General features: G+C 38.8%; 2 protein-coding genes across 4 annotated transcripts in view; both read right to left on the reverse strand.

The window, feature by feature from the left end:
* The window catches only part of LOC102060171 (macrophage mannose receptor 1), a 33,977-nt gene extending 20,818 nt beyond the window's left edge, over positions 1–13,159 (reverse strand). Inside the window, exons 1-12 of one of the 3 annotated variants that reach the window (XM_055708396.1) lie at positions 12,980–13,159; positions 11,724–11,897; positions 10,081–10,242; positions 9,038–9,151; positions 7,804–7,950; positions 6,388–6,567; positions 5,354–5,508; positions 3,995–4,108; positions 3,560–3,675; positions 2,531–2,679; positions 1,452–1,651; positions 7–134 (exon numbers count right to left, since the gene is read on the reverse strand). In XM_055708396.1, the coding sequence (XP_055564371.1) occupies positions 7–134; positions 1,452–1,651; positions 2,531–2,679; positions 3,560–3,675; positions 3,995–4,108; positions 5,354–5,508; positions 6,388–6,567; positions 7,804–7,950; positions 9,038–9,151; positions 10,081–10,242; positions 11,724–11,897; positions 12,980–13,040 (1,700 nt within the window). In that variant the 5' untranslated portion in view covers positions 13,041–13,159. Of the gene's footprint in view, positions 1–6; positions 135–1,451; positions 1,652–2,530; positions 2,680–3,559; positions 3,676–3,994; positions 4,109–5,353; positions 5,509–6,387; positions 6,571–7,803; positions 7,951–9,037; positions 9,152–10,080; positions 10,243–11,723; positions 11,898–12,979 lie in introns of all 3 variants that reach the window. The other 2 variants (XM_027800516.2, XM_055708397.1) reach the window with 2 other exon arrangements.
* Positions 13,160–15,280: 2,121 nt separating this feature from the next.
* The window catches only part of LOC102060002 (macrophage mannose receptor 1-like), a 37,556-nt gene continuing 26,971 nt past the window's right edge, over positions 15,281–25,865 (reverse strand). The window contains exons 22-30 of the mRNA XM_027800510.2: positions 25,371–25,567; positions 24,036–24,126; positions 22,444–22,676; positions 21,499–21,664; positions 19,571–19,723; positions 19,034–19,150; positions 18,666–18,827; positions 16,798–16,830; positions 15,281–16,135 (exon numbers count right to left, since the gene is read on the reverse strand). Coding sequence (XP_027656311.1) covers positions 15,972–16,135; positions 16,798–16,830; positions 18,666–18,827; positions 19,034–19,150; positions 19,571–19,723; positions 21,499–21,664; positions 22,444–22,676; positions 24,036–24,126; positions 25,371–25,567 — 1,316 coding nt within the window. The 3' untranslated portion in view covers positions 15,281–15,971. The remainder of the gene's footprint in view (positions 16,136–16,797; positions 16,831–18,665; positions 18,828–19,033; positions 19,151–19,570; positions 19,724–21,498; positions 21,665–22,443; positions 22,677–24,035; positions 24,127–25,370; positions 25,568–25,865) is intronic.

Genomic DNA, 25,865 nt, shown 5'->3' on the forward strand with positions numbered 1-25,865 from the left:
ACTTACGATGCTAATTGCCATAACAAAATTTGATCTTCTCTTGTATTGATTGTGACCAGATTTCCTCCTATTTCTCTACAAAATTCTTCTGCCTCAAACCAAGACTTCTTATGGTTTCCCTCTCTCACAAAAAACTGTTGAGGAGAAAAAAAGTAAAAATAAATTACTAAATGTGCAAAGTTTAGCATATAAAAACATATGTAATTAAAATCAGTATCACTTCAACACCCCTTTATTCTTGAATAAGACAACATAACATCTGTCAAGACTTGTCATATCATACATTAGTTATCTAAAGTATTTTTTTTCTTAGCATCATCTATTTTAAAGTAAGGCAAGAGTACCATAAGTGTCTGAGGAGAACAAAGGATATCACAATGTACAGAGAAGGAAAAAATAATTTATAGCTTAGTTGGAATGTTGACCACTGAAAGGGTCAAAGAAAGATGGAATAGCTCAGTTGTGGTGTTCTGCAGTATAAAGCAGGAGTTTTTTGTGAAATGGAAGGTAGAGGGAAAATCAGTAGGTTGGAATAGAAAAGATAGTACGGACGGGGAAAGCTGTTTGGCAAGGTGCTGACCTGGCTGAGGAAGCGAGTTTTGTGTGGCAGGGCAGGCATACAAATAGCTCCACTTTCTGCTATGAAATTTGTACATTCTTGAAGTAAGAAACTGGATGCTTTACATTTTTGGGAAAGGATAGTCTACAATTTGGTAATTGGCATAACCAATAATGTTAGTAACAATAATTAAATGTGACAAAGAAGTTGAGACCCTTATAAATACAGAGCTAAAATGATCTCTGGCCTCCCAATAGGCAGTCTCAAGAAAGAAAGAGAGAGGATACTTTACATGTAAAGACCTGGAAGAACAGTGTTGCATATTCACTTTTACTTGATCTGTTTTGCCTTTTCTCTACCTTTTTTTCTTTTCAAAAAGGAGACTTTAAAAAGCATTTTTAGCTAAATCAAGAGAATGCCCAAAACCTTTACTTGCTGAAGAGTCACTGATGTCAAACTAAACCTGGATCTAAAAGTATCACTAATAGTATCACATGCTGTGTGAGGAAAAGTTGGCAGAGGCCCAGGTTTCTATAAATTTTCTCTTAGAAATATTATCTTACACAAGTGACACTGCCAGCTCTTGGGATGCCATACTATGTTTTTCTGAGATCCCGTATTCCTGGAAGCAAATAAATCAAGTGAGGTTCTCACCTGGCATTTAAATAAAAGAAAATATATTTCTAGCTCTCTGTTTTCATTGTTTCAGGTATTTCATTGTTGACTTTCATTATATTTGATGGATTTTCTCATGGTTTTTTGCCTTCTGTTGCTATAAAGATAATTCCCTAAAACTGACCCAGCCCTTGGTCTCTGAGTACCACCGTGACCAGGGCACCGACCCTGGGCTGCCCAGCACTCAGACTGGCACTGAAGGGAGACACACACTTACTTTGAAGCACGAGTCTGCCTGGGAGGCTCCGTCCCAACCTTCAGCACAGGCGGCCGTAGGGACCCGTACTGGCGGAGCAGGAGGTAGCATTCCTGCTGCCTGCTGTTTGCAAAGGTAATTTGCTGTCTTCTCGCAGCTAACCACATCCCATAATCCAGCTGCAATTCCAGTTCCCATGACAACACAGCCTTGCTCTTTTCCTTTGTGGCATTGAAAAGAAATTAGTAAAAACAAAATCTTAATTGCTTTCTAAGAAATGAGACTTTCACTTTTATTCATAGAAAAGTATGAAAAGGAAGATGCAGATTGTACAGATTAAAACCCATCCTGGATATAAAATTATTTTAAATACTTCCTGCCAGGGGCCAGATATGGGCCAATAAGTCTCACAGACACACCTTTGCCAAAAAGGGGGATTTGCAGCTTTAGAATCTAAATCTTCTTTATGTTGCCACCCCATGGAAATCACAGGGCAAATGGCACTTGATTTTATTTACATATGTAGTAAATGGCCTGACAGCTACTTTGGGGTTCTCAATATCCAGGCAATTCAATTTCAAGAAGGCTGATATCAAGTACAAGAAGTTTGTTTTAAGGCATAACTAGCTAGTGTGAAGGCAAGAGTTCTCCTGCAGACGCTAATCCGTTTTGCTGAAATGCTGAACAGCTGGATGTTTGCTGCTCATTTCTTACATATGCACCTTGTGGGCCAAAACCCTGTCCATAATAATTTTTCTCAATCTGATTAGTTGTTGTTAGCTGGTGTTAAGAAGTTGAAAAAAAATGAGACCATGGACCTTTTAAACTCCTGCACAGTATTGCCTTCAGTCTAACCCATTACAAATCTGTTTCTGTACAACTTTGCAGGAGATTGACTTACACAACACCTGACAGCTGTGACAGTGCTGGTTGCACTGTTGTCAAACACAACGTCTGATGCTGTTGGTCATTTACATCTACCAGCACAAAATCAAATGCCCACTCTAATTTCAAACACTAGGGGATGGGATGGAAAGCAGAAACCCGCATGAATTGCAGCTGCAGTCCTGTCACAGGGGTCGAGCCCGTGCAGAGCTTACCTGGCATTAGTGTATTCCAGTGTGTGAAGAGGGGACTTTCACCACTGGTCCACCTGAAAATCCCTTGTTCTTCTGTGTTGGAGAGACCAATCCAGAAATACGTTTCAGACCTCAGCCCCGTCAGACTAATCAGAAAGGCTTGCTCAGTTCTGAAGCGGAAAACAGTGTTCATTCACAACCTGTTGTCTTGCAATATTAATCTAAGCGGTACAAATAGAGGTATCGCTATCATGCTAGCATGACCGCCAGGCAACAGCTCTGCAGTGAAGTGCAGACAAAACCTCAGCAGGCTTTGAAGTGTGGTCAAAAGAACTTGGTGAGGGACAACTTTCTCCTTCCATCTGAAGGCACCTTCTTTTCTTTCTATCCAGTTCTGTGAAATGTCACAAATCACTGCTTACATGGGCTTCTAGCTGTGTTCTCCTGTTTTGCTAGTCTTTCCAAATCTTGGAGGTACCTCAGACCACCAGGTCAGGACCAAACTGTCAGCTTTGCTAGCCATCACTTCTGAAAGCAGTCATGTTCCTCAGAGGCCATGAAGCCTGCAAAGCCTGACCAAGGTACAGGTAGGCTGGAAATGATACATTCTGGCTGTGGTGGGGCAGGTCCTGGTTAAGATTTCCTACATTTGTTTGGAATTTGGCTCAGAAGGTAGTTTAGAAAAATATTTTTGTTAAAGCCCTCCTATCATAATGAGATAACATCCATCAGTAAATAGATTAAAATTGTAGTAACTACTTTCCAACAGAAAAAAAAAAAGCCAAAATAACATAGAAATTGCTTTAATTAAGAATTGAAAATAACAGAAAGGATCCCCAAAATTTTAAAAATGTTGTAATAGATTAAGTAGAAACCCTTAAAACATTGAGCACATTTTTTTCCTTCATGGATAACTTTATTTAGCTTACTACTACAAAATTTTTGAAAATTGCTGATAAAACACTTCGAAAAGTTCAAAAAATGGACAAGTTTTGCAAGTTTCTTCATCAGAAGCACTGATTTTGAAGTACAAAAGAGATATTTTCCTACCTGCTTTCCACCGTAGCTAGATAAGCTTTGCTCTGTTCACATCTCTTACTTGCTTCTGAGAATGTCAAAAGTGCAGAGCCCACCATGTAACAGTGTGAACCATATCTTTTCCAACCCTGTAACAAACATAAAGTTCTTAAGGTGAAATTGAAAGAGACTTCAATATTAGCTCTGCTCTTTTGTGTATAAATATACCATGTTAAATTTGTTGCAGGTCATGTACATGTAAATTAATTTTGACTTTCTTGAGTATTTTCACAGCAAAAATGAAAAATGCACATCTATTAGTAAATTGCTAGTAGGAAAAGACTAGGTTACCTCAAGAGTAGATTTTCTAGAAGATACAAACACAAAGACTCTAAGAGAAGCAAGAACCAGTAAATGAATTTGTGTTCATGTTTTCCCAAAAGAATTAATTTATGAGAGAACATTTACATCACGGCAGCCTGGGTCCTCTATTGTCTCTTCTTCAGAGGATTGTGATGAAGGCTTCTTTTTACAGATGTAACCAAGTTGCTTATTGCAAACATCTGTTGCCCAGTATCCGTCCTGGAACAGCAGGGAGAAGAAATGAATGTAAAAAGGGGACATTCATAATCATTTCCTCTTTCTTCACTACAAGGCCCAATGAAATATGTTACCTAGGAAGGCTATGGGACCATTGCCGGAGTTTTATTAAAAAAAGATAAAAATAAAAAAGACACATCTATCAGTATTAGTTTAAGAAACATTTGATGCTCATTTCAGATGAAAGAAGGAAATAAGTAACATCTTGAAGTCTCAGCGTTACTTGCCATCATAACTGTCTAATGAGAGGGTTTGTAAAGGTACGTTTCATCAGGGGCTAATGGATCTGCATTCAGAGCAGGATTATTTCACTACACTTCTGGAAAAAAGGTCAACGAAACTGAAATAATACACATCCGAGCGTGTTGCAGTAAATCTATTTTATCCATCAAGGAGAAGACTGAAAACGATGGATTTCTTTTTAAAAAGGAATTATGTAAAAAATAAAATTTAAATAGGAACATTTTTTCCACATAAAATCTGCTCTAGCATCAATTCTATTAATGCCTAGTACTGGCAAGCAATGTTCTTCTATGATATAGCAGTTCTTTCAACAACAGCATGTATTTCATAACAGGATTTTCTATTTGCTGCTTTCATGAAAAAATTAATGACACTGCATGTGTACGTGTGTGTATGTACATGCATGTAACTGTGTCAAACAACCATGTCTTGCAGGAAAATGACTTTGTGAGTCAAGCAGTCAGAAATACTGTAGGATTTTAGGTTAGGTATTTGGCAGGTAGAAATTTGAACTCTATGTCACAGCTGGAAAAACACGACCTAGTGCCAGGTTTCCATGCCTCAATGCCGTGTCTTAGTGGCATGACAATGGGGGACATAATGGTTTGTCGGATCGGAAAACAGGGTATGCAAATACCCTCTATGATAACCACACAATGTATTAGCTAGTTTATCCCCATTCCTCCCCCAGAGCCATAACTTTTTTCATCACTGCAATCATGAAAATGAATCTGATGTAAAATTTCTGGATCAGACTATTCAGCAGATAAGAAATTTCAGAAGGCAGCACTAGGAAAACGCTACCTCTCTGTTTCTGATCTCTCCTGTCCTCTGAACTTCTCTTCTGGTTGATGCCAACTTTATGGGGAAAACTATTTTAGGGTAAGATACAGAATAACTCTTGAATAAGCATATAATGGCAAGTGATTTCAGACTGACATAATTATTCATTTGCATTACTATGAAATAACTGCATAGATATACCTGCCCCTTCATAACAACACAATCCTCCAGACCGTTTGTGTAGGTGGGATGCCTGCGCTGCCATTTGGTGAATGTCACAGGAGTCCTGTCACTCCACTCAAAATAGAAGTGAGCCTTCAGGTCGTTCAGGCCCAGCCACAGCTCTTCTGTTGGCTCTGGAGCATGGAAAAGAATAGGTTTGCTTGTGGCCCACTGTGCAATACAGCGAACATTTTCAGCTGCAGAGCAAAGAGGGACTGATAAATGTGGAATGTGGCACATGAGAGGTGGTCTCTGTGCTTTAATAAATATGCTGGTTTCCTCTCAGATCTGTGGTAAGAGATGCCTTGGTACTGAAAGGGCCTCCGATTCCATACAGAAATACTGAGTTTAATAAACATAAACTATGGCTGGCAGAAGACTTTTGCAAACTTTCTGAGTATCTGTGATTCAGAGCGACAAAATGGCCCCTAGCATGGAGGGTGGGACAGTGAGTGGCTGTGAGTGTCCCACCTCGGGAGGTCAAACCGAGCCCAAGCCATGAGGACATCTGCCAATGCATCTCTTTAATGGGGAAGCATCAGACAGCCTGTAATGGCCCGTCAGGGGGGTTCATCAAGTCCAGCATGTGTGACAAGTGTCAGGACTGGGTAATACAGATCCAAGGGAAATCAGAAGTGAAAAGGTGTTAATTTCTTAGAAGAATATGTAGCAAGAGGTTTTAATCTCAGCAAGAAGTTAGATTTCTTCTAGGTTTGGAGCTCTGTTCTGAATATATTGAACACAGAGTAAAGGTGCCAGAAGTGCAATTTTTAGAGATCTTTTTGTGTCTCTGCAAGGGATACCTTTCCTTTTTTAGTTTTCCTGCTTTATAATGTTTCTTGATAAACATAAATATACTTCTATTTGTGCAACAGCAACAACATAAAAGAGCACCATAAATTAGATTCAGCCTTCCACTTGTGATATTTCAGAGAAACTATTAATATTTAATATGAAGCTCAGCTTTTATGTGATAGTTGGGGCAAACAATACAGGCCTACATACATACTCACTGTAACCAAGCTGTGACACTAGAAAGCTGAACTCAGCAATGTGGTGGACACTTGCCAAATCTCCATCTTGCTTCTTACATGAAATGAGAGCATCTTTCCATGTTTTGGATTCCCGCTGAATGCTGTAGCAGTGACCTGCGTATGGCCACCAACCATCTGCGCACTTAATAGGTCTCAATTCTTCTAAAAACAAAGCACAGATTTTCGGAGCAATTTTGCAAGAGGGAAATAAAGGACACTACAATGAAGTCTCTCAGGCACTCTTTACAAAAGTGGGACTATATGAATAAACATATAGCTGCAGTTAGAAATGCAAATACATTCAAATGAAAACCAAATATCATTAAGGCACAGTATGCTAAATATGCAAATAAAATGTCTCCTTAAGCAGAGAATCATTGAAAAATGCCCATATTGTGTCAGAAATGAAATTTGAAATCATGCTCTGGGAGGAAAGAGAGACCAAAGCAGACGTCAGCCTCTCCCCTCCTTGCCCCCCGGAGGAATTTGGTCAGTGTGCCATGGTCTCCCTCGCTGCCTGGGTGGCTGACATTAGGCTCTGCCTGCTGTACAATGTCCTCTTGCAAACAGACATAATTTTCAGATATGGAAAAGCATGAAGTAATTCTTTGGTAATTGCAGCTCAGTAAACATTGCAAATTAGTGCAGAGCTGGTAGTCTTCATATTGACTCAGTGACCTTTTTATTACTTAGATTTCTAAATATCTTTGAAAGCTTACCTTAAGCTTGCTTTGAAAATAGAATCTTGCATTTCTTTTTAAGGTTAATACTGGAATAAAGGTTCTCTGAAATTATTTCTCAACTTTCTTCAATATAACTACTTTTTAAAAGTAGCTTTTATAACATTCCCAGGTGATAGCCTCCAGCAGTTCCCTCATGAATGTGACATGCTCATAGCCTTGTTATGTCATTGAAGCCATAGGTCAGGGTGACCCATGGATGAAATGCAGCCTGTGCATACTGCTGCTCCTCCTGCTCTGCTCATCTAAACCCAATGCACTGCATAATGTTGTCATCAGAGGATGATTTTTTTCATGGATGTTAGATTAACTGCACTTGCTCATTTGGAGCAAATGAGAATAAAATTTCTACTGTATTTATGCAAATTTGATTGTTGGCACTAGTTACCATGATAGAGCAACTTCTATCTGTCTTGCAAGAATGAATGATAGAGATGGAACAAAATAATATTCTCCTGTGGATGTTTAATACACAGTGGGAGGACAAAGGCAACATATAAAAGTCTGTGTGTGCCCGTATAGCTGTGTTTTTCAAGAGTTTCTAATGTCTTGGTTGAAAAATAATGCTGCATACCTTTTACCATTTGCAGATCTTTCACAGACTGTTCTTTCTAGAAGTCAGAGAAAAACCTTTTGTTTTATTTGACTAACCTACCTTTGGGTATAATGTCAGACTTTGAACTGAAGTTTCTCTTTTGGCAAATGTAGCCAAGTCTCTGGTTACATGCTTGATTTTCCCATTTAGCATTCTTTCTGGGATTCATCACTCCACAGATTTTCCCAGGGAGTAGGAAAGGACTTCCTTAGTGTAAGAGAGAAAATAGAATCTCATAGCAAAAATAAAGATGATTAACAAAACCATTACATTATCAGTAGAAACACCAACTTATTCTGATTTCCTCAGTGCTTAATGTGAAGAAGCTCTGCCCTATAGGATAACTGCTATTGCAGTTTATAGGATGCTGCTTCTAGTCTATGTTTTACAAGTAAAGTAAAAGCTTTGTTTCAGGATAGTACTGGGAAATTTCTAGTTCTTTTCCTGATATCCTGGTGCTCATAGACAGAGCAGATGAACCTTTGTCCTGTGTAAAAAACTTCTAGACTTTAAGAATATTGAGTTTTAAGTTATATTAACTCCAGTATATGTCAAGATTTTCACAGTTCTGCTTTCCTATAAATTGGCTTTTCTGTATTCTGTTGCAGTGTGCAAAAGCCTCTGTAATCAGGAAAGGAAATTTAATGACACAGAATTTTTGAAGACTTAGAGGAAAGTGTAATTATTCCTTTACCAGTTTGTACCTTTTCCAAAACAGGAGACAGCTTGAATTACTTGTGGCACAAAGCAAGCACAGGACCAAAAAACCAACAAGCAAACAGAAGAGCTCCCTGCCTGTGAGGAGCACCACAAACCCACCTTGTCTCCCTTCCTTGAGGTGGCCCAGTGCAATTTTGCCTACACTGTTGAGGAATTATGAGATGGTTCTGTAAGCCTTTCAATAATATTTAGAATTTCTTCAGATGACATAGTGCCATTATATTCTAAATAGGTTTGCTACCTTTGCAAGATTTTATTTATATTCATACTCTTGGACAGCACATTATGGAAAAAATTCTGATCTCTGATCTGTAGGCTTATATATTACTCCAAATGATACTCTGCTTTCATAAGCAAGATCTTTGTTTAGATAAGAAAATAAAAGAACCTGCTATAGCTGATATCCACACTGAACTTCGTAATTTGAAGTGTAATTCTTAAAATAAAGATCTATATCTTCAGCTATTGTAAATCAGAATGGGCTTTGCTGAAATAAAAGTAGCTAAGGCAGTTTTTATTAGTTGGTCTCTTATCAGAATCCATTCAAAGGTTACCAAATAGATACAGTTCTTACCTGGAGCCCAGTTTAGATATCTGAAAGGACTGCCCCCAACCCATTGCCATCCACTGTTGAAATTCAGACTGTTCAATCCAATCCAGAATGCAAAACTGAAATTTTTAATTAGCTCTAAATTAGGGGAAAAAAAAGTCAGTTGTATGTCCCTATTCTCATCCTTAGCAAGTTCATGTAAAAGAAATAAAGGCAAAAGCAAGAAATTTATTTTTCTTAGTTTAAACCAGCCAAATTCTAGTACTTTCCACATTATTGAGTTGCACAAATTAAAAGAGTAACATATTTAAATGAATAAATATCAATTTAGCAGAGATCTCAGTTGTTAAAAGGGAAAATTAACATCTTATTTTACTAATAAGAGTTTACTTCTCTCACTTTGTTTCATTACAATATAAGAAATGCAAAAAATACCTTTTGCCATTAGGGAACTGTGCTAAAATGTTTCTGTAACAGATTTCATGGAGTAAATACACCATAAAAGACGAAGACATTGTGCCAATCAGTTACTTCCAGATTTTTTTCTCTTAGTGGTTTCAATGCCCCCTTCACACCATTTATAACCAAACTGATATCATGATACTTGTTTCTGAAATCCACTGGAGTTATTTGGAATTTATGTGTGCGAATGTACCAATATTAGAACCATCATCGTATGTTCTCCTAGAAAGATTAATAATCCTTGGAACACAGAGGAAAAAGGCAAATCTAAGAACCAGACCATAGCCCTGGTCAGGAATGAGTGCACCAGCATGAAGGCAACTGGAGGAAACCCTCTCCCTGGGACAGCGACAGAAGATGTGGTAGCTCCCACCTGGAGCCCAAAGGTGGGATGGGATCATATTCCCCCCTACAGAGGTTTGGGGCCAAACCTTCATATAAAAACACCAGCTAGTGAAGGGAGTTCAGACCATCTCCCTTTTGGCAGCTACTGAACCACCCCTGACACCCTGTCTTCTTCACTGAGAAAGAAGACAAGGCAGCCAACCTCATCATCTAAAGCTTTGGAACAGCATATTTTAAGGTCTTGTTCCCTACTATTTTACCTCCTATATATGCTTGTTCATGAATCTCTATGATGCTTAATAGTTCTGCATCTTGCTGCTGACAGCTTTTTCTTGCTTGGTGCCATGTTAGAGCTGATTCTGAATTTATCTGATAGTGAGTGCCAGTTGAAACATCCTCTGTCCAAAATCTTCCTGTGTCATCTGGAAGAAGAGGTGATGTAGAGCACTGCTGTTAGAGGACTGACATTGCACCAACTAAAAGCAAGTATGTAATGATGCACAGTAATTAAAAATGCACAGTATTAACTGTATGCTATCATCCAGAAAAACTGAAATCAGATTAGGCATTAATTAAAGTGTAAAAAAAGTGTAATTGTTATGAAATTTAAAACATTAATTTAAATTTCTGGGGTTTTAGAAGGAAGTGAATGGGTTTCCAGCATTTGCTTTTAAATTGTTTTACACAAAACGTAGTACTAAGTAAACCAGACATATCTGTTGATTGAAAAAAGAGATTCCAGGGTAAAGTCAGAGGAAGGTAAGCATGTAGGTGAACTATGACCCTGAAGGCTCTTCAGCCCTGTGGGGCAGGAACTCCCTCTTAGCTCATCGTCCAGAGAAGCAGCTTTTTAAAAAATGGCAGAACCTTGCCCTTGACAGGCTGAGGAGCTATAAAAGCAGTCTGTGTAGCACCAACAGACAGATCAGCTGCAGTCTTTCTTTGCAGAACAGCTCCCAAAACCTTGTGAAACTGTTGTGTTTTTGGGAAGGTGTAGATGAATGAAGGCAGTGGGTTGATCAGCATTGATAACATGCAGCTGTGGCCTTGCCTCAGAGGCAGTGGGTTGGTTGGCATGGATGATGTGCAGCTGTAGCTCATCCTGCTAAGTGGTTACAAAGCCCTGAGGAGTGTGGGAGAGGGGGTTGGATGGAGGAGCAGGAGTGTGGTCTGATCTCTGGAGGAAGGGGAAAAACAGCATGGACAGTAGAATCTTACTAATGGTAAATAAAAACCTTGTTGTGGCCTACTGATTTCTGCTGCAGCAGTTGGTGCCCTGTGTGAGGTTGGCTGAGTTGGACTAAGACAGAAAGGCAGTTGGTGAGGAAAGTGAAACAGTTTGTATACTGAGGTGAAGGGATCCAAATGTAAGTCTGGTACAGAAGACAGAATGAAGATGGGAGAGGAGGATAATTTTAGCAGCAGCATTTTTGTGTAGGCTGCTAACTGGAAACAAGAACAAGAAAGGAAATGGATGTTAAGGGGGAAAAAACAGTAGATAGCAGTTTAAGTGAGAATAGACCTACAGGGCATGCCTGAGGAATACAGGACAATGGGAATTTTCTGAAAGGAAGAAACATGTCTAGATTCATACTGATCATGACATGCACTGAAGTCACATGAAACAAGATATCAAAGAGCCTCTTCATCTCACTTGTCCGCAAAACCACCTCCAGCAGGTGAGTCTGGCTAGGCTGAACCATACCTGGGGCCACATTTCCACTTGCTGTAGAAGGAGCACTTGGCTACTGGGGCTAATGGTCAACCAGATCAATTTCATTTGGGCTACTCTGACAAGGATTGTCATGAGGGTGGGCAGCTGGTAGCTGATAAAGAGCCTGGTACCTCAGTAGATAGTTTGCTGTGTTTCATGACAAGTTAATAAATAAAATGCAGGACTTACTTATGAGTGGGCAAAATCCATACTGTTTATCAGCATCAAAGTCTGCGGTTGTTGCACACCAGAGCCAGCCATCTGACCTACCAGCATCTGTGCATTCATTGTACTGTTGGCCTTCATATTTGAAAGGGAATACACAGGGCTGTCCATTGGCATTTCCTTGTAATGTAAAAGTGTCTAGGAGGCAGAAAAGATTATGAGGACATATGAAAATAATCCTAAAATCATAAATCTGAGTTCCTAGAAATGGATCTATCTATCAGTATATTTCTCTAAATTGAGAGGTCACACTATCTATTTTAATTTTAATTTTTCCCCTTGTGCAGCTAGAGATTTTAAATACAATATAATGTTTTAGTAAAATTTGGGGTTAAAATACTGCTTTTAGAGTTGGATATATATTCCCTGTAGGAAAGTCAAGTTCTGTGATGATAAATTGTGGTTCCTGAAGACAGAAAACTTATAAGTAGATCTCAGACAGAGTTCACTGCATTGTTGTATTCTGTATGGCTCAATAGGTTCACTTTATCACTCCATCTTCTCATTAATTGTTTGAAGAAAAAGGATAGCTGACCAGAGACAATACAGATCAGACTGTCATGAGCATTTTTACTGACTAAAAATGTTAGGTTTCAATTTCACATTTTGCACTTGCACATTCACCCTCAACTCAGACTCTTTAAGGTTAGCAATGTTTCATCTTTTTAAACTATCACAGTATTACAGGAGCATTCTTTTATCCTGAAATTTCTGAAATACACCTTCAATCTCACATTCATCTGCTCAGTTCTCTGTACATTGCTGCTTTACCGTTTCTCTCTATAGCTATATCCAATGTGGTCAAACTGGAGGTCAGGAGTCAGGTCTTCCTTCTCATACCTCATGAGCAGAAAAAGAAACTTGCATGAAAACATGGCTCTAAACCCCTTTGATCACTGCACGATGGGTGTGATGGGCAGGGTAAATGGAGATCTCCATGCTTCCTCATCTCTCAGAACCCTCCCACAGAGTGCCATCTGATTTAGTATTTCCACAGAAAGAAATTGCAGTTTACAGATTCTGCTCTTACTACCTCCATTTACCCCTACACCTCCGTTCCTTTATTCTGTGAATCAACAACATATCCAACATACTCTTCAGATCATGTATCAAATCTGATAACAAATACAAAATAATCAATCTATGCATTAAAACTGTAAAGCTGCCCAAGGAAAAACATTATCATAGCTAGCTCAACACAAAGCCAACAAGAAACTTACCCGATGACTGTAATGAGCCATGCATGAGGGAAAGGAAAACTAAGAACTTGGAGAAACTCATTGCAAATGGAACTTGCCTTTCATTCCCCTACTAAAAGTTGGACTGTGAAATTGGTAATGTATAAAATCCTTTTGAGTGAGGATAGTAACAGGTCCTTCTCTGTGTCAAAGCATTGATGGATAAAGCTCTGTACCCTAAATACAGAAATATCCTGTCACATGGTATTTTGAAATAACTGGCGTGCACATTGCAGACACTTCTCTTTCTGAAAAGCGAGTTGCTTCCAAAACTGAAGTCTCCATCCATGTAACAGGAGGTGGTGACATTTGTCTTTTTTCTGGGACTTTACCAGTATTACATACAGGTCAGTTGTTGGGGTGCTACACAGGACAGATCTCTAAAAAAGCAACTTGAGAACTGGTGACAAGAAACCAGCAGTCAAATATCATTGATTGAAAACTCAGTCTCTGCTTTAACCCTTACATCTCAGAAACGAAGGGAGACAAACCCCCAGTGGTTCAGCACATTGCCATAATGCCACAACTCTACATATCTAGAAGAAAGAGAAAATTTTACAGATCTGCAGTATTCGGTGCTTTATGAATTATTGCTCACTTTAGAGAGCTAAAATTGTTTTTTTCCGCACTGCTACACTGTTTGCTTTGATCACAGTTTGAGACTGTGCTGTTCATAGCTACTTGTCAAAGATCTGAAGGAAAACCTTGATGTCATAGGCTAGTGGTAAGCTTCCCTGTAACAGGAGGGAAACTTCTGCCTGGAATACTTTTGTCAAGCAAAAGGATGTGTTCATCTATGATCTGAGAAATTCCTAATGAGGGCATTCCAGGACAAAGTCAAACATAAGCTAAATTGGAGGAGCTCCTTTGAGCAAACTGCTGATTTGAAAACCTGTATTGGCATGGAGAGTCTTACACAACTGTGCTGCAAAGCTGTGTTGGCAAATATTCACATGCAGACAAGTCCTACTGTTCCTTCTTTTTGTTTACATCAGTGAAATTAAAATAAGTTGTGGTAACGAGATTGAAAAAAAGCGATTAGTGAAATAACCAGTAGTGAGATATATATAGAAGCTGAACAGGAGGTGTCATATGAGGAGCAACTATCTTTGCCTTCATTTATAAGGTGTTAGGGAAAATTGTTGCAAGTGCTGGCTAAACTTGTTGACTTGGCTGTTAGAAATCACTAAGAGAGAAAAACATTTTCAGAAGAAAGTGGCTGGATTTCAGTAAAAGTAGGAATTTAATAAAATGTTGAATTATAACTTTTCTATTTGCAGGTGACATTCAGGGAGTGCTTAGTGTGAGCGAGGCTTGCAAGAGTAGTACAAAGTTGTAAAGCTCAGCGGTACCACAGACAACAATGGGGTGGGAGAGAAATAGAAGCTGAGTTTACAGAGTGAAACCATATTTCAGATAAATCTGAAATCACAAAATGAAATGTCTCCAACAGAGGGGATCCCAAGGGAAAATACCTGGAGGACACAATTCCTGCCTAGTTTCCTCCTCTGCCCCATGAAGTCCAAACTGGGCTGTAGTCTCCCTTCTGTGTAAATGGATGCTGGTGAGAATTCAGCTCCCCAAGGCTGCAGAGTGATGGTAGGGGAGATTAGTGCAAACACTGGGGTAGGCTTAAAGAACTGAGCACTTCAGAGCTGCCCTTTTCACGTGTCCAACCAACTTGGTGCTGGTTGCAGTCTTTGGGGGGTTGATGTCCTGCATGCTGCATTTCACTTGTGCAATAACCTGCTCTCACAAGTGTGCTAAATTCTTGATTGTATTTACACCAAGAAAACCAGGACTACAGTGCCTAGAAAAGAAACTTTTTTTTTTTTTAATTACTATTTCTTTCAAGTTTCCGGCTTGCTCAGTAGACCCTGTGCAGCCTGGGGAGAGCAGGTTGTTTGCAGGGGCTATCTGCTAAGCACTCTTCTACATAAGATGTTTAGTGTCTATGTTATAATTGCAGCTCACCTAAATGCTATTTTGAACCGCTTTCCACTGTTTCACTAGCATCTTAAATTTAGTCTTGCAGATTCTTAGCACAGTATCATCTGCTGCATTCCTTAGTTTTCAGTTCCTTTTTCTCACATTTAAAAATGGAAAGTTGAATTCAAAGTGGTGAGGAGAGAAGTGCTCCTTGTTATTGACAAAAGTTATTGCACAGGCAGGAGCACCTCCCTTCCCCTTTCCTCTTATTTGATTCACAGAGAAGGCTGAAGCTGAAAATTATCCTAATGAAAACTTTATTTATTTCAAAGCACTAAGAAAAAAAAAGAAGAATGCAAGGGTGAGAGTATTTTAATTCATATTAGTGAACATACTACAGTTAATCATATCAGATTGAAAAAAGACCAAAACCCACACTTGAGCTTGATATAATTGCCGGTATAAATTGTATTTTCCATAGCAGAAAACAAAAATGGCAAGCTTTCCTATCCCAAAATTATTGGAGATAATTATATGAAGCACCGTTTTCTAAGTGTGACAGGATACACCCATGAGGAACAATAAGCATGCTGGTCTGATGGAGTGAAGTTTGTGGGGCAAAATGAGTTCAAGGCTGCAATAGAGTCGGGCAGATTTTACTTTTTCAGTTCTTTGCAGTGTCCACAAAGTCATGGGAATACCATTTAAATAGTAATCACGCTGTACTGGAAGTTCATTCTCACTGACTGACTTCTATAGTCCTTTTCCAGTATGTTTAATTATTTTTGACAAGTTGTTTACACCCGTGTTTTTGCTAAGCCTCTTGAGAACATCCTGTCAGTTACAAAAGTAAAACATCAATGCATAATTCTAGTTTTATAAAATACACATGGTACAGAAAAGGGATTTAATTTAAGATTACAGGTATTCTCACTGGAGACTTTTAACGGATACATCCTTTAACATCAGCAAGAACTTGCTCCTCTGAATTGGTAGATGCTACAGGACCCATTCTCACCAATTCTTCAGTCACTGAGACATCATTTCAGAAGTGTTTCATTGCAGAATCTGTTGATGGTTGGTTTTGTCTTTTTTTCTTGTAGAAATAGATTGACATGCCAGCTCCAAGAAAAGTGAGGATAGCCAAGAAAATGAGTGGCAAAACGAAGACAGGAACATGTGGGTGAGTCTCTTCATTGTTTTCCTTGCCTGAAATGAATGCATATAACTGTGAAAAACTTTAGTACGTTTTTATTCCACATACAATATGAAAAACATGGAGGATGTTCTCTCCTGCCTGAACTTGGAGTCTGTTCAGTGTAAATCTGAGCCCTGAATTGTTGCTTATCTGTAGCCAGGTCTCTGTTGCTAAAGCTAGCATGGTTTTAGTGGATCTGGATTACAGTGATATACAATGCATGCAGTGGGTGCTTGTAAAAATTTAATGAAAATGCATGTTTTAAATATGGATGTGGGATGGTTTTTATTTGGGAATTAGTTTTGCAATTTTTTTATGTTACATTATTTACAATAATACCTATGGAAAAAAACTTGCATGTACACCTATTTGCTTATACATCTTTTGACAGCCTGGGTAAAGCTCTCTGTGCCTGCTCTCAAAGCTGGTCACAAATGGGGTCACTAATGAGCTTGTCAGCTCAGGGTTAGCCCAGGAGCAGTCCAGTCAACCAAGAATGTGTGGGTGCTCGTGTGCACGTTAAAGGCACTGTGGAATAACCCTGAGTGATTTATAGCCATGCATTCCAGTAACCGTCAGCAGGACTTGTTCTCTAAAAAGGAGGTGATTTGAGAAAACTCATTTGAAGTCCTTGTATTTAGATTTTTGTTAATTTTCTTAGGATAGCTCTTACCTTTTTGCTGTACAGGACTCCCGCTTGGCTCAACTTCAATGAATATCAGAGAGAAATAATTTGAATTAGAATTAGAATTCATAAGTTTGACTGTTTTGCTTGTTATAAAAGGCAACATCAGTGAGGTAAAAAACACATTACTAAAGTTTTACCTTCCTACTTAACATTACCAAACAATAATATTCATTCATTTTAAACTTTATATTGGTTTTATGTCTACCAACATTCAAATACTGACTTTTCTACGTTCAATTGAAAATACCTTTTCACATTTTTCCTGAAATACTAGTTTTAATTTACTAAGAACATGAGGTACAAGTCTGGAGATTAATTTCACACAGCAAGTTTTAGAAAGCTCTGTCTGTCCAGCAGGATTTTGCTGTTACAATTAAGTTTAAGATTCTTAAATGTCTTCCCTAGAAAATGCCCTCTGAATCAAGGCTGTAATCTTTGTATTTGCCTATGCGTAAGAAAGAGATAAAGAAAAGATATTTATCAAATCTTTTTTGTTGTAGTTGAAGAGGTGCAAAAAATATTTGACACTCAGAAGAATTAAATGTACTGGATGTTCTTATAAAGTAAAAAAAAAAAAAAAAGCAAAAAAACCCCCCCAAAAACTCAAAACTATTATGAATCAAGACTCCCTAAATTATGAAGAAAATATTTCTCCTCTTGGCTCTCTTACATTACAGTTTGCCAAGATGTTTGCTACCCAGAGGAGAAGTTATAAAGGCAAAATATGAAATGAAATTAAAGCAGAGAAGGTAAAATGAATAGGTACAAAGCAACAGCATCCCCTGCTAAGGCAGGAAACAGTTACATATGAGAGCATCTTATGATTCAATGGGTGGATTTTAGTGCTTCCTTGCTATTTTAGTACTGTTTGAGATGGAATATAATTTGGATGTACGTAGTAAATCCTTAATGGGGATTAACTGATTTACTGCCACGGGCATGTGCTGATTTTAGCATGGAAATTAACAGCTCATGGGAGATGACTGCTTGTCAGTTACATTTCTGTTTGTTTTTTAAATTAAAGACTATGTTTTCAAAATGCAAAAGCTGCAAAATTAAACCTGATCTCACAGCTACTACAAAAGAAAGTACAAAGGTTTAAAGATGGCAACTTACCATTTTTTAGGTAAGATTGATTTTAACACCTAGCTTAAGAGAATGGAATGATAACAATTATAACGTATGTGCCTCCATCCAGGAATACCACATGTGGGCTTTTACCTCTGAAAAATTAGTCTGACATGTACAGTATTGCATGAAATTTTTCAGAAATGCTGATAAAATAGCTCCTGTAATGACTTGAAGTTGTCATTTAATAGGGAAGTGCTCCTTATATTATTGCAACACAAATAGCCGGCCTTTTAGTATCCCTGAGGCATTACTGACTTAAAGGTTGTTGATTCATGCCCAATACTAAACCAATTTTTTACGCTGGGCAGTAATATAGTTGTTGAGTATAACAAGCCTGAAGAGGAAGCTTGATTATTCACATGTAATTCCTCCTTGCAAGGGTAAATAACTGTTACAGTACTTAGTTTGTGGAAAAGTTATAAGTTTGCACAACTGTTTGATGGATGCCGTACCAATGCCTGTGTTAGTTATTCAAAAATTTTCTGAAATTCTCGTTCCCAACCTAGAGTGCATACAACATGTTACCATATTCCCATGTGACTGCAAACAGTGGTGTGAAGAGCTTGCAGTCTGCAAAAACAGGCAACTACAAGTGTTTAGAAAAGCAGGATGTGCCAAATGAAACTGTCAGAAATTACTTCCAGACATGTGGTGGAGGGCTGTAATGGTTGCTAGTAAACAGGTCTGCTCTGTCACTAAGGGCTGAGTCACTAAGGACTTACCTTTGGGTTTTTTACAGATAAATCCTTTTTCAGAAGAGCAATCAGTGTTGTCCCAATAACCGGATTGTGCATTCATTTCAACACAGTGATGCTCCTCACTGGACTCTTTCTCCTCCCAGTTGACAAAGTCCAGTACAGCATTATCTAGCCACAACCACTGACCTAAAAAGCAACATACAGATTAAAAAAATACTAAAACGTATCTCATGGATATTTAAACTCCTTAGCTCAGCAAATGACTTCAAAAATATGATAGAAACCCATTTTTCAGCAGAAGACCATATCATTTTTTGTAAAAATACAGTTATCCTCAATGTTCTCCTATTAGCAAAGCATTTTTCAATTAAATATTGAAAATAAGACATTACCATCCACATTTTGGTAAAGTCCTATCCAGAAGCCTTCTACTTTATTTCTAAGTGATTGCACTGTATGGATCAGAAAGTCAGATTCATCCATGTTTTCTACTGAAACCAAGGTAGCACCTGAAAGGCATTAGCAAGCAAATAATTATAACTTATGTGAGCAAATACTGGAATGACTCCTTTTTCAAGTCTCTACAAAGAATAACTTCTGAAAGTATTATGCAAGCTGCTCTGTTGGTTTCCCTATTGCTTCTTGCGGAGGACAGAGACCTGGAGGTGCTTAGTGGCTGTGGTCACCCCCCCACTGCTCCTGGGATGGTACCTCAGAAGCCAGGAGCCGATGGGAGCTACACGGCTGGGAAACAGCCCCTGGGAGGAAGGGCACAAAGTCAATTGTGTCACTTTGTTGTGCCAGATTTAGAATAGTTTAGTAAGTAAATAAACTATTTCTAATTTTTGTAATTAATGTTTTTACATTTTTGTATGAGTTTTGTATGAACTTTCATACAAATCTTATCAGTTGATGATGCAGACTCTCACCCAACTGAACACACTCAAGGGAGGCCAGTGCCCAGCTTGTCTCGGCTGATGCTTCAAGGTAGTAGCAGTGGCCACGGTAAGGGATCCAAGCTCGGAGTTCATCTTCTTCAGGGCAGTCTCCAGGCAGCTGAGCAGGGTCAGTAGGAGCTATAGCTGAAGAAGCCATATGGTATGAAATTGGTATTGCATTATGAGTAACCTATCAAATAGGGTATGTGTGTAAATAGTATGGGATTTCTCTCACCTAGCCTTAACTATCTGGACCTCTCTCTGTGGTGAAAATTGATTATTGCTTATGAAAAGTCTTTGTCTTTAATTAGGAATTGTTTAACTTGGACAGGGAGCTCAGGGAGCTAGAGAACAACTTTAATGAGCAGTTAGTGTTTGTCCTGAGCCCCCTGAATATGCAACATATGAGCAGGACCATCCAGGCAATAATATTATGTGCAGCTTTGTCATGACAGTAACTCCACCATGCTCAGGCATCTGGCCAGCATCCCTGGCGTGTGTGAACCTTGTGAATCATGACATAGTGGATGCCTGCACTTACACTAAACTTAAAAGTTTACATACATTAGGTATGTAAACTATTTTTGTTTTCCACTGAGTATAAAGGTGGGCAAGCTCCGGCACTGGACCAGAAGCCTTGCCTACGGGTGGATGCACCATGTAGGTATTTTCCCAGTTACCGAGAGACTCCTGGCACCAGTTGCAACTGGGTTTCCCAGCCGAAGTGTGGGCCTGGCTTACATTAAAGTAGTAACTGGTGATGTATCCTTTTCTTAGTCTCTGTAATGCTTTGCAGTAATGATTTAATGCTTTGCTCTTATTGCTCTTTTATCATATTGTGCATAATAACTAGTACAGTTTCCTTTTATCATATTGCATGCTATTTTCCCTTATTATATTGTAACATAATGAACTACATTTATTCTTATATTTGATTCATCTTATTTATCCAATCACATTTCTTAGGACAAGGAAACAAATCACATCCTGCAGCATCTAACTGACTTGACAGTACTGTGAGGAAAGCAAACCCTGAGGGATGATATAGATCTCAAATTTGCATTCTCACAGCACAGAAAACTGTTGTAGGCTCATGAATCATTGATACTACAGCCCCATATTGTGCAGCTGCCGGGTCTCTGTATGATGTCAGCTTATACAAAAGGAGCCATCAGCGGAGCGTGCCTCTGCCAAATTAGTCTCTGTTTCTGATCGTGTGCGCAACTACAATTCACTTCTGTTGGTCTGTGGTTCTTGCACTGCACATGCAGACCAAACAGACGGCTGGAAATTTCAACTTGGAAGCCACCTCCAAGCAGCAAAATCTATCTTTAATCTCACATCAGAACAGACTGTATTATGTAGCCTTAAAACCTCAAGGAGGGAAAATGACACAATTCTACAAAATCTACAGGCAAACATACCTCTACATACCTCTGTACTAAGAGTAAAAGTATCTTTCATGTTCTCAAGGCTCTTACGCTGACATCAGAACTGCTTTAGCTCTACAAATAGTGAATGGGATTGAAACTTGCCTGTTTTGGCTCAGTGACACCTGTGTGTGAACTTACGCAGTTGCTGCAGTTCACATAGTGAGTGCACACTCCCAGTACTTACTTACATTAGACACAATCTCAAGTGCGATTTATGCTCCTCTCAGAGCAAAATACCTCGAAGACAGAACATTCATCTTATGCAAACAGTTATGACTACCATGAAAACAGTGCAGCCATATCCATTTGCACGAGAGGCTTTCATGTGCCTGAATCCATGTATCATCCGGTAGCAAACCTCCAGATTCTACAGGGAGATAGACAGTATCTTGAAACACACTCATTTGAGGGCTTTAGCCCAAACTGGAATTAAGCAGGCTAATGGAATTAGGAACATGTCTTCAAAATTGCTATTTATTTGCTTACCATCGGATGTCTTACAAACTGAAAAGTAGCTTTCATTGCAGGGTGCTGTTCTCCAAGTACCATCAAGATCTAGGTAGACACAAGCATTTTTCTCCTTTGGTTCCCCTGCTGCCCATTTTGTGTACCTGGTTTTCCAGTTGTCGGTCCATTTGTAATAGCTGCCAGTCTGGAAACAAAGAAGTTCTGGTAATAGAGTCTTTACATAAAAAATTCTGGCACATAAATATAGTGTCCTATATTTATCTGAGGTTTTCAGAAAGACCTGTGCTGCTCTGTTTTTTCAAACACTGTACTCTGTTCTAAGCAGCATCACTGAGCACGCTGAGTTACACAAGAACTACATATAAAGAGTGTTCCACAGTACATTGCTTTTGGGATGGTTTTTCTGAAGTAACACAACCTTCTACAACATGGCAAGGAACTCAGGTGAGTTCACCTTAAGTCATGTAGTAAATCCCATATCAAGAGAAGCAATTACAGAGAATTCATCCCCTCTGCTCTATTTAAACTAAAACTGGGAGCTATTTGGTGAGTAAAGATTACTTGACATTAAAGAGTAAAAATAATCCTAAAATGTATCTCTAATACTCCTAATAGCTTTTATTAATATATTAATAGTTATAAGTAGCCCCCTCTATAGTGGACTTTCAGAACAGCTAACAGTTGCTTCATGACAGTTGCACATCCTGGCTTGTGACTCTCAGTATGCACCTTTATTTCTTTTACTGTTTCTAGAGCTTTCTACTTTGATCTATTACTTCCTTCTTAACCCTTTCTGTGACTCTTTACTCCATTTGATGCATGAAAGTCTTTGAGCAACTCTAACAGGACCACTAGAAATCTATGCATATACACAGTAAAGCCATTGAGAGTGCGGTTGTTTCAGCACTGGTATAAACTGGGCATCCAGCAGGTCTATAAAGAGGAGGAGATCTCAGCACTTACCATATTGCTGTTAAGACCGATCCATACGGGTTTTCCATATTTCAACATCTGGATCCACAGAAATGAATGGATGTAGGCATCTGAAATGCTGGCAAGTTCTGCGGATTTGTCTTGACAATTTTTTCTGGCCTCTTCCCATTGCATTTCGGACAAGATGATTGAATAGCTACTGTCATCATAACGGGCAAAGCCAGAGGATGGATTTGTTGTTGGTATTTCAGACTGCATGGTAACTATGGAGGAAAAACTGAATGTATGAATTAAAAACATACCACTCATCTCTAGCATGGAAGCTATAAAAAATAGGTCAAAAGGCCCAGTATTAACAATAAGTAAAACTCCTTATTTAAGCTCATGAATAATGAGAAAAAAAACCAAACCAAAATGAAACAAAAAACAAAACAAACCAAAAAAGGTCAAAACAAACTTGTGAAACATGAACCAAGTTTGTTAATGCAAAAAGCCAAACAAAATCCCTGATGCCCTGAAGGAGAGAGCGTACTTGCTAGAGTCCTGACTAATGCAGATTAAGACTCATAAATTGGATATTTGAGTTCCTGTGCTTTAAGATATTTTGAAATCTGGATATCTGACTATACGCTTATGTCAGATCACTGGTGGAGAGGACTTAGGGACAGATGTTTAAGGCATTTCCTGTTGTACCCTGTTGTCATAACTTCAGACGGGTGCTCGATGTTAATCCATCACCCCTGTCTGTTGACTCAAGGTCATCAGCCTGTCTGTAAGGGCTGCCTGACCATTGCCTGCATATTTGAGTCAGGCAGTATATATTTCCACCCTTGAGATTGTAAATGTATTCAGAAGAGCTGTAACTGGAATTAAACAAACTAAAAATACCTCCCTAAAACTATATGTTGTTCAGGGAGAGGGGGTTCTTACAAGCAAGTTAGCCACGTTGAGAGTGAACAGGCTGCAGGAGCTGACTGAAGTGGGGAGGGGGGATAGTTTTTACTAATGCTGTAATAAAGGTGAGGCAAAACTGTTTTGTTATCTGTGCTTTGCCTTCTCTATTCCTTTTATATGGCTGGGCAGCAGGGATTTGCATAATTACAGTTCTACAGCAGGAAAGTCAACATTCATTACTCATTCTGGTGTAAAAAAAAAATAAATCTATATTCTTCTACAATAAAGACACAGCCAAGAGGCTGTACATTTTAATAGACATCATATGGCATTCAGTACAAGTGTTAGAAAAGGATTAAATACTCTGGTCAGAGACAGCCAGGAGTACAGGAACACCACTGCAAAAGCATGGTTTTATATTGCATTTCAAAAGGATGCCTAAAAGCCTCATATTTCACTGAGAATAAATCCATTTCCATATGTTATTCTCTAGTATTATTCATGATTTATGTACACCCCCACGGTTAAGATAGTGGTTCCTCTCCAGCAATTTCTGCGGAACAAATTGTACTTTAAAAATAGTACAGCCTTAAGACTGGTGGAGCTCTGAAAACCTGAGAGATTCAGAATGAGACTCAAAGCTGAAAGAAGTCACATCAGTTTATATATTCAGCTTATCTAACTGAGATAATTTTTCTGTTTAGGAGTCTGGGTTAAACAAAACTCACGTGAATTCATCTGGCAGATATAGCCTCTCTTGTTATCACAGCTATCATCTCTCCATTTCCCATCTGACTTCACGACGAAGACACAATCTGTCTGAAGGACAGGGGAAAATACACAGTCACTACAAATGGCAATCGGGAGGTGGCCAACTGAGGCTCCTATACTCCTAATGACAGCCTGATGGCAGACAGGAGAGAGGTAAGGGAGATGAGGAGCTCATTGACCACCTATGTAATTAGTTCAGATTTGCTAGGTTTCTGCCAAACAGCTTGACCTAGTATTTATTAGTGACCCCTTAAATTTGAACCAGGCTTCCACTGGTGCCAGTCAAGGTCTGAAAGAAAGGTCTGTAACGAATAATCCTACCAGGTTTATTAAGAATCAATCCTTTGTTGACTACAAAAATGACTAGGGTACCTATAATATGTCTTCTCAGTTCTGATTTACAGTTATGTAGAACTGCTTCAAAACATTTCCAATAATGAGTAAAACAATATAAGGACTATTATTAAAAGCACTAGTCTGGATATGTCTTAACTCAGGCAGACTGTCTTGCAGAAAGCAGGTGCTCTTTACCAGTTGTTTGTAGTCATTATCAAGTTATCGCTATCAGATATCTTCAGTAACAACCAAATTTTCCCTTTACTTCCTTACATTTAATTGCTTGCAGATTTCCTTGATAGTTCCCCTGATTTCAAGACTGGCCATGACCGTCTTGCAGCATTTCACTTGAGTTTCTCTCTTACGGTGATTTAAACAAGTTTTAGTCGTAAGCAAGTTGACTGATGGTAGATGTTAAAAATCTCCAATTAGTAGCTGCCTATAATTTCTTCAGAAACTACATGTTTACCTCCTTTGGAAAAGAGAATGAATTTCAGCAAAGGGATAGCCCTTTTATTGAATACATCCTTTTGTACCATCAGAAACTAGTAAAGCAGCATGGGAACACATTAGGCAGGAACAGGATATATACATAGACAAATTAATGTTGCACCAACAACCTTAATTTTGGTTTATCATGATTTTTCTGTGTTTGGTGTTGGAACTGTAATGTTAGTGGTAATGCAGTTTGTGGGGGAACTGGTGTAATACGTGCCTCTCTGGACTTGTTTTATAGAACAGGTATTTGCAATAGGTCAAATGGAAAGCACAAGGTCCCTCTTCTTCAGAACCTCTGCCAAACATTTTTGGTGTATTTGAAATTGTTATCAGGTGATTTGCTAAGCTCCATTCTGCTTTAAAAGGACTTGCAGCATCTTGTTATTGCTGCTGTAACTTCCCTTTTAGGAAAGTCATCCAGCTGCCTAAGACATACAGGTTACTTAAATTTCCTATACCTCCACAGTGATGTCTGTCAACAGTGCATAGTCATAAAAGTCAAAGTAGCTTTGTTTCTGTTCTGGTGCACCATTAGCCCAGTTGGTGTAGGAAACAGTGCTTCCATCTGTCCAATGAAATGTGGACTCTTTGTTGATATCATTCATCCCAATCCAAACATTAGCCATGGCATCCTTTAAATGATAGAAGAGGAATGCTGGAAGGAAGCAAAGATTTCTCATTAAGGAAAGCTCATAATGACTTACCCAAAACAGGAAAAACATGCAAAAGCCCAGAACTGGGGCCATATTAAAAGAGTAACATTTCTCACTGCAGAGCCCATCTGTCTGTAACTAGATGTTTAGATAAGCATCCGTAGAAACATATGTTACACAAGCGTTAAAGTTGAAAAAATAGCCAGAAAGAAAGCCCTGGAGCAAATTGGAAAATGTCCCTTTCCCCGTTGTGCATGCACATGTAGTGTTCCAGCAAATCATGCCTGCCGGTTTGAGGGG

This window comes from Falco cherrug, chromosome 4 (assembly GCF_023634085.1).
Source record: "Falco cherrug isolate bFalChe1 chromosome 4, bFalChe1.pri, whole genome shotgun sequence".
Lineage (NCBI taxonomy): Eukaryota > Metazoa > Chordata > Aves > Falconiformes > Falconidae > Falco > Falco cherrug.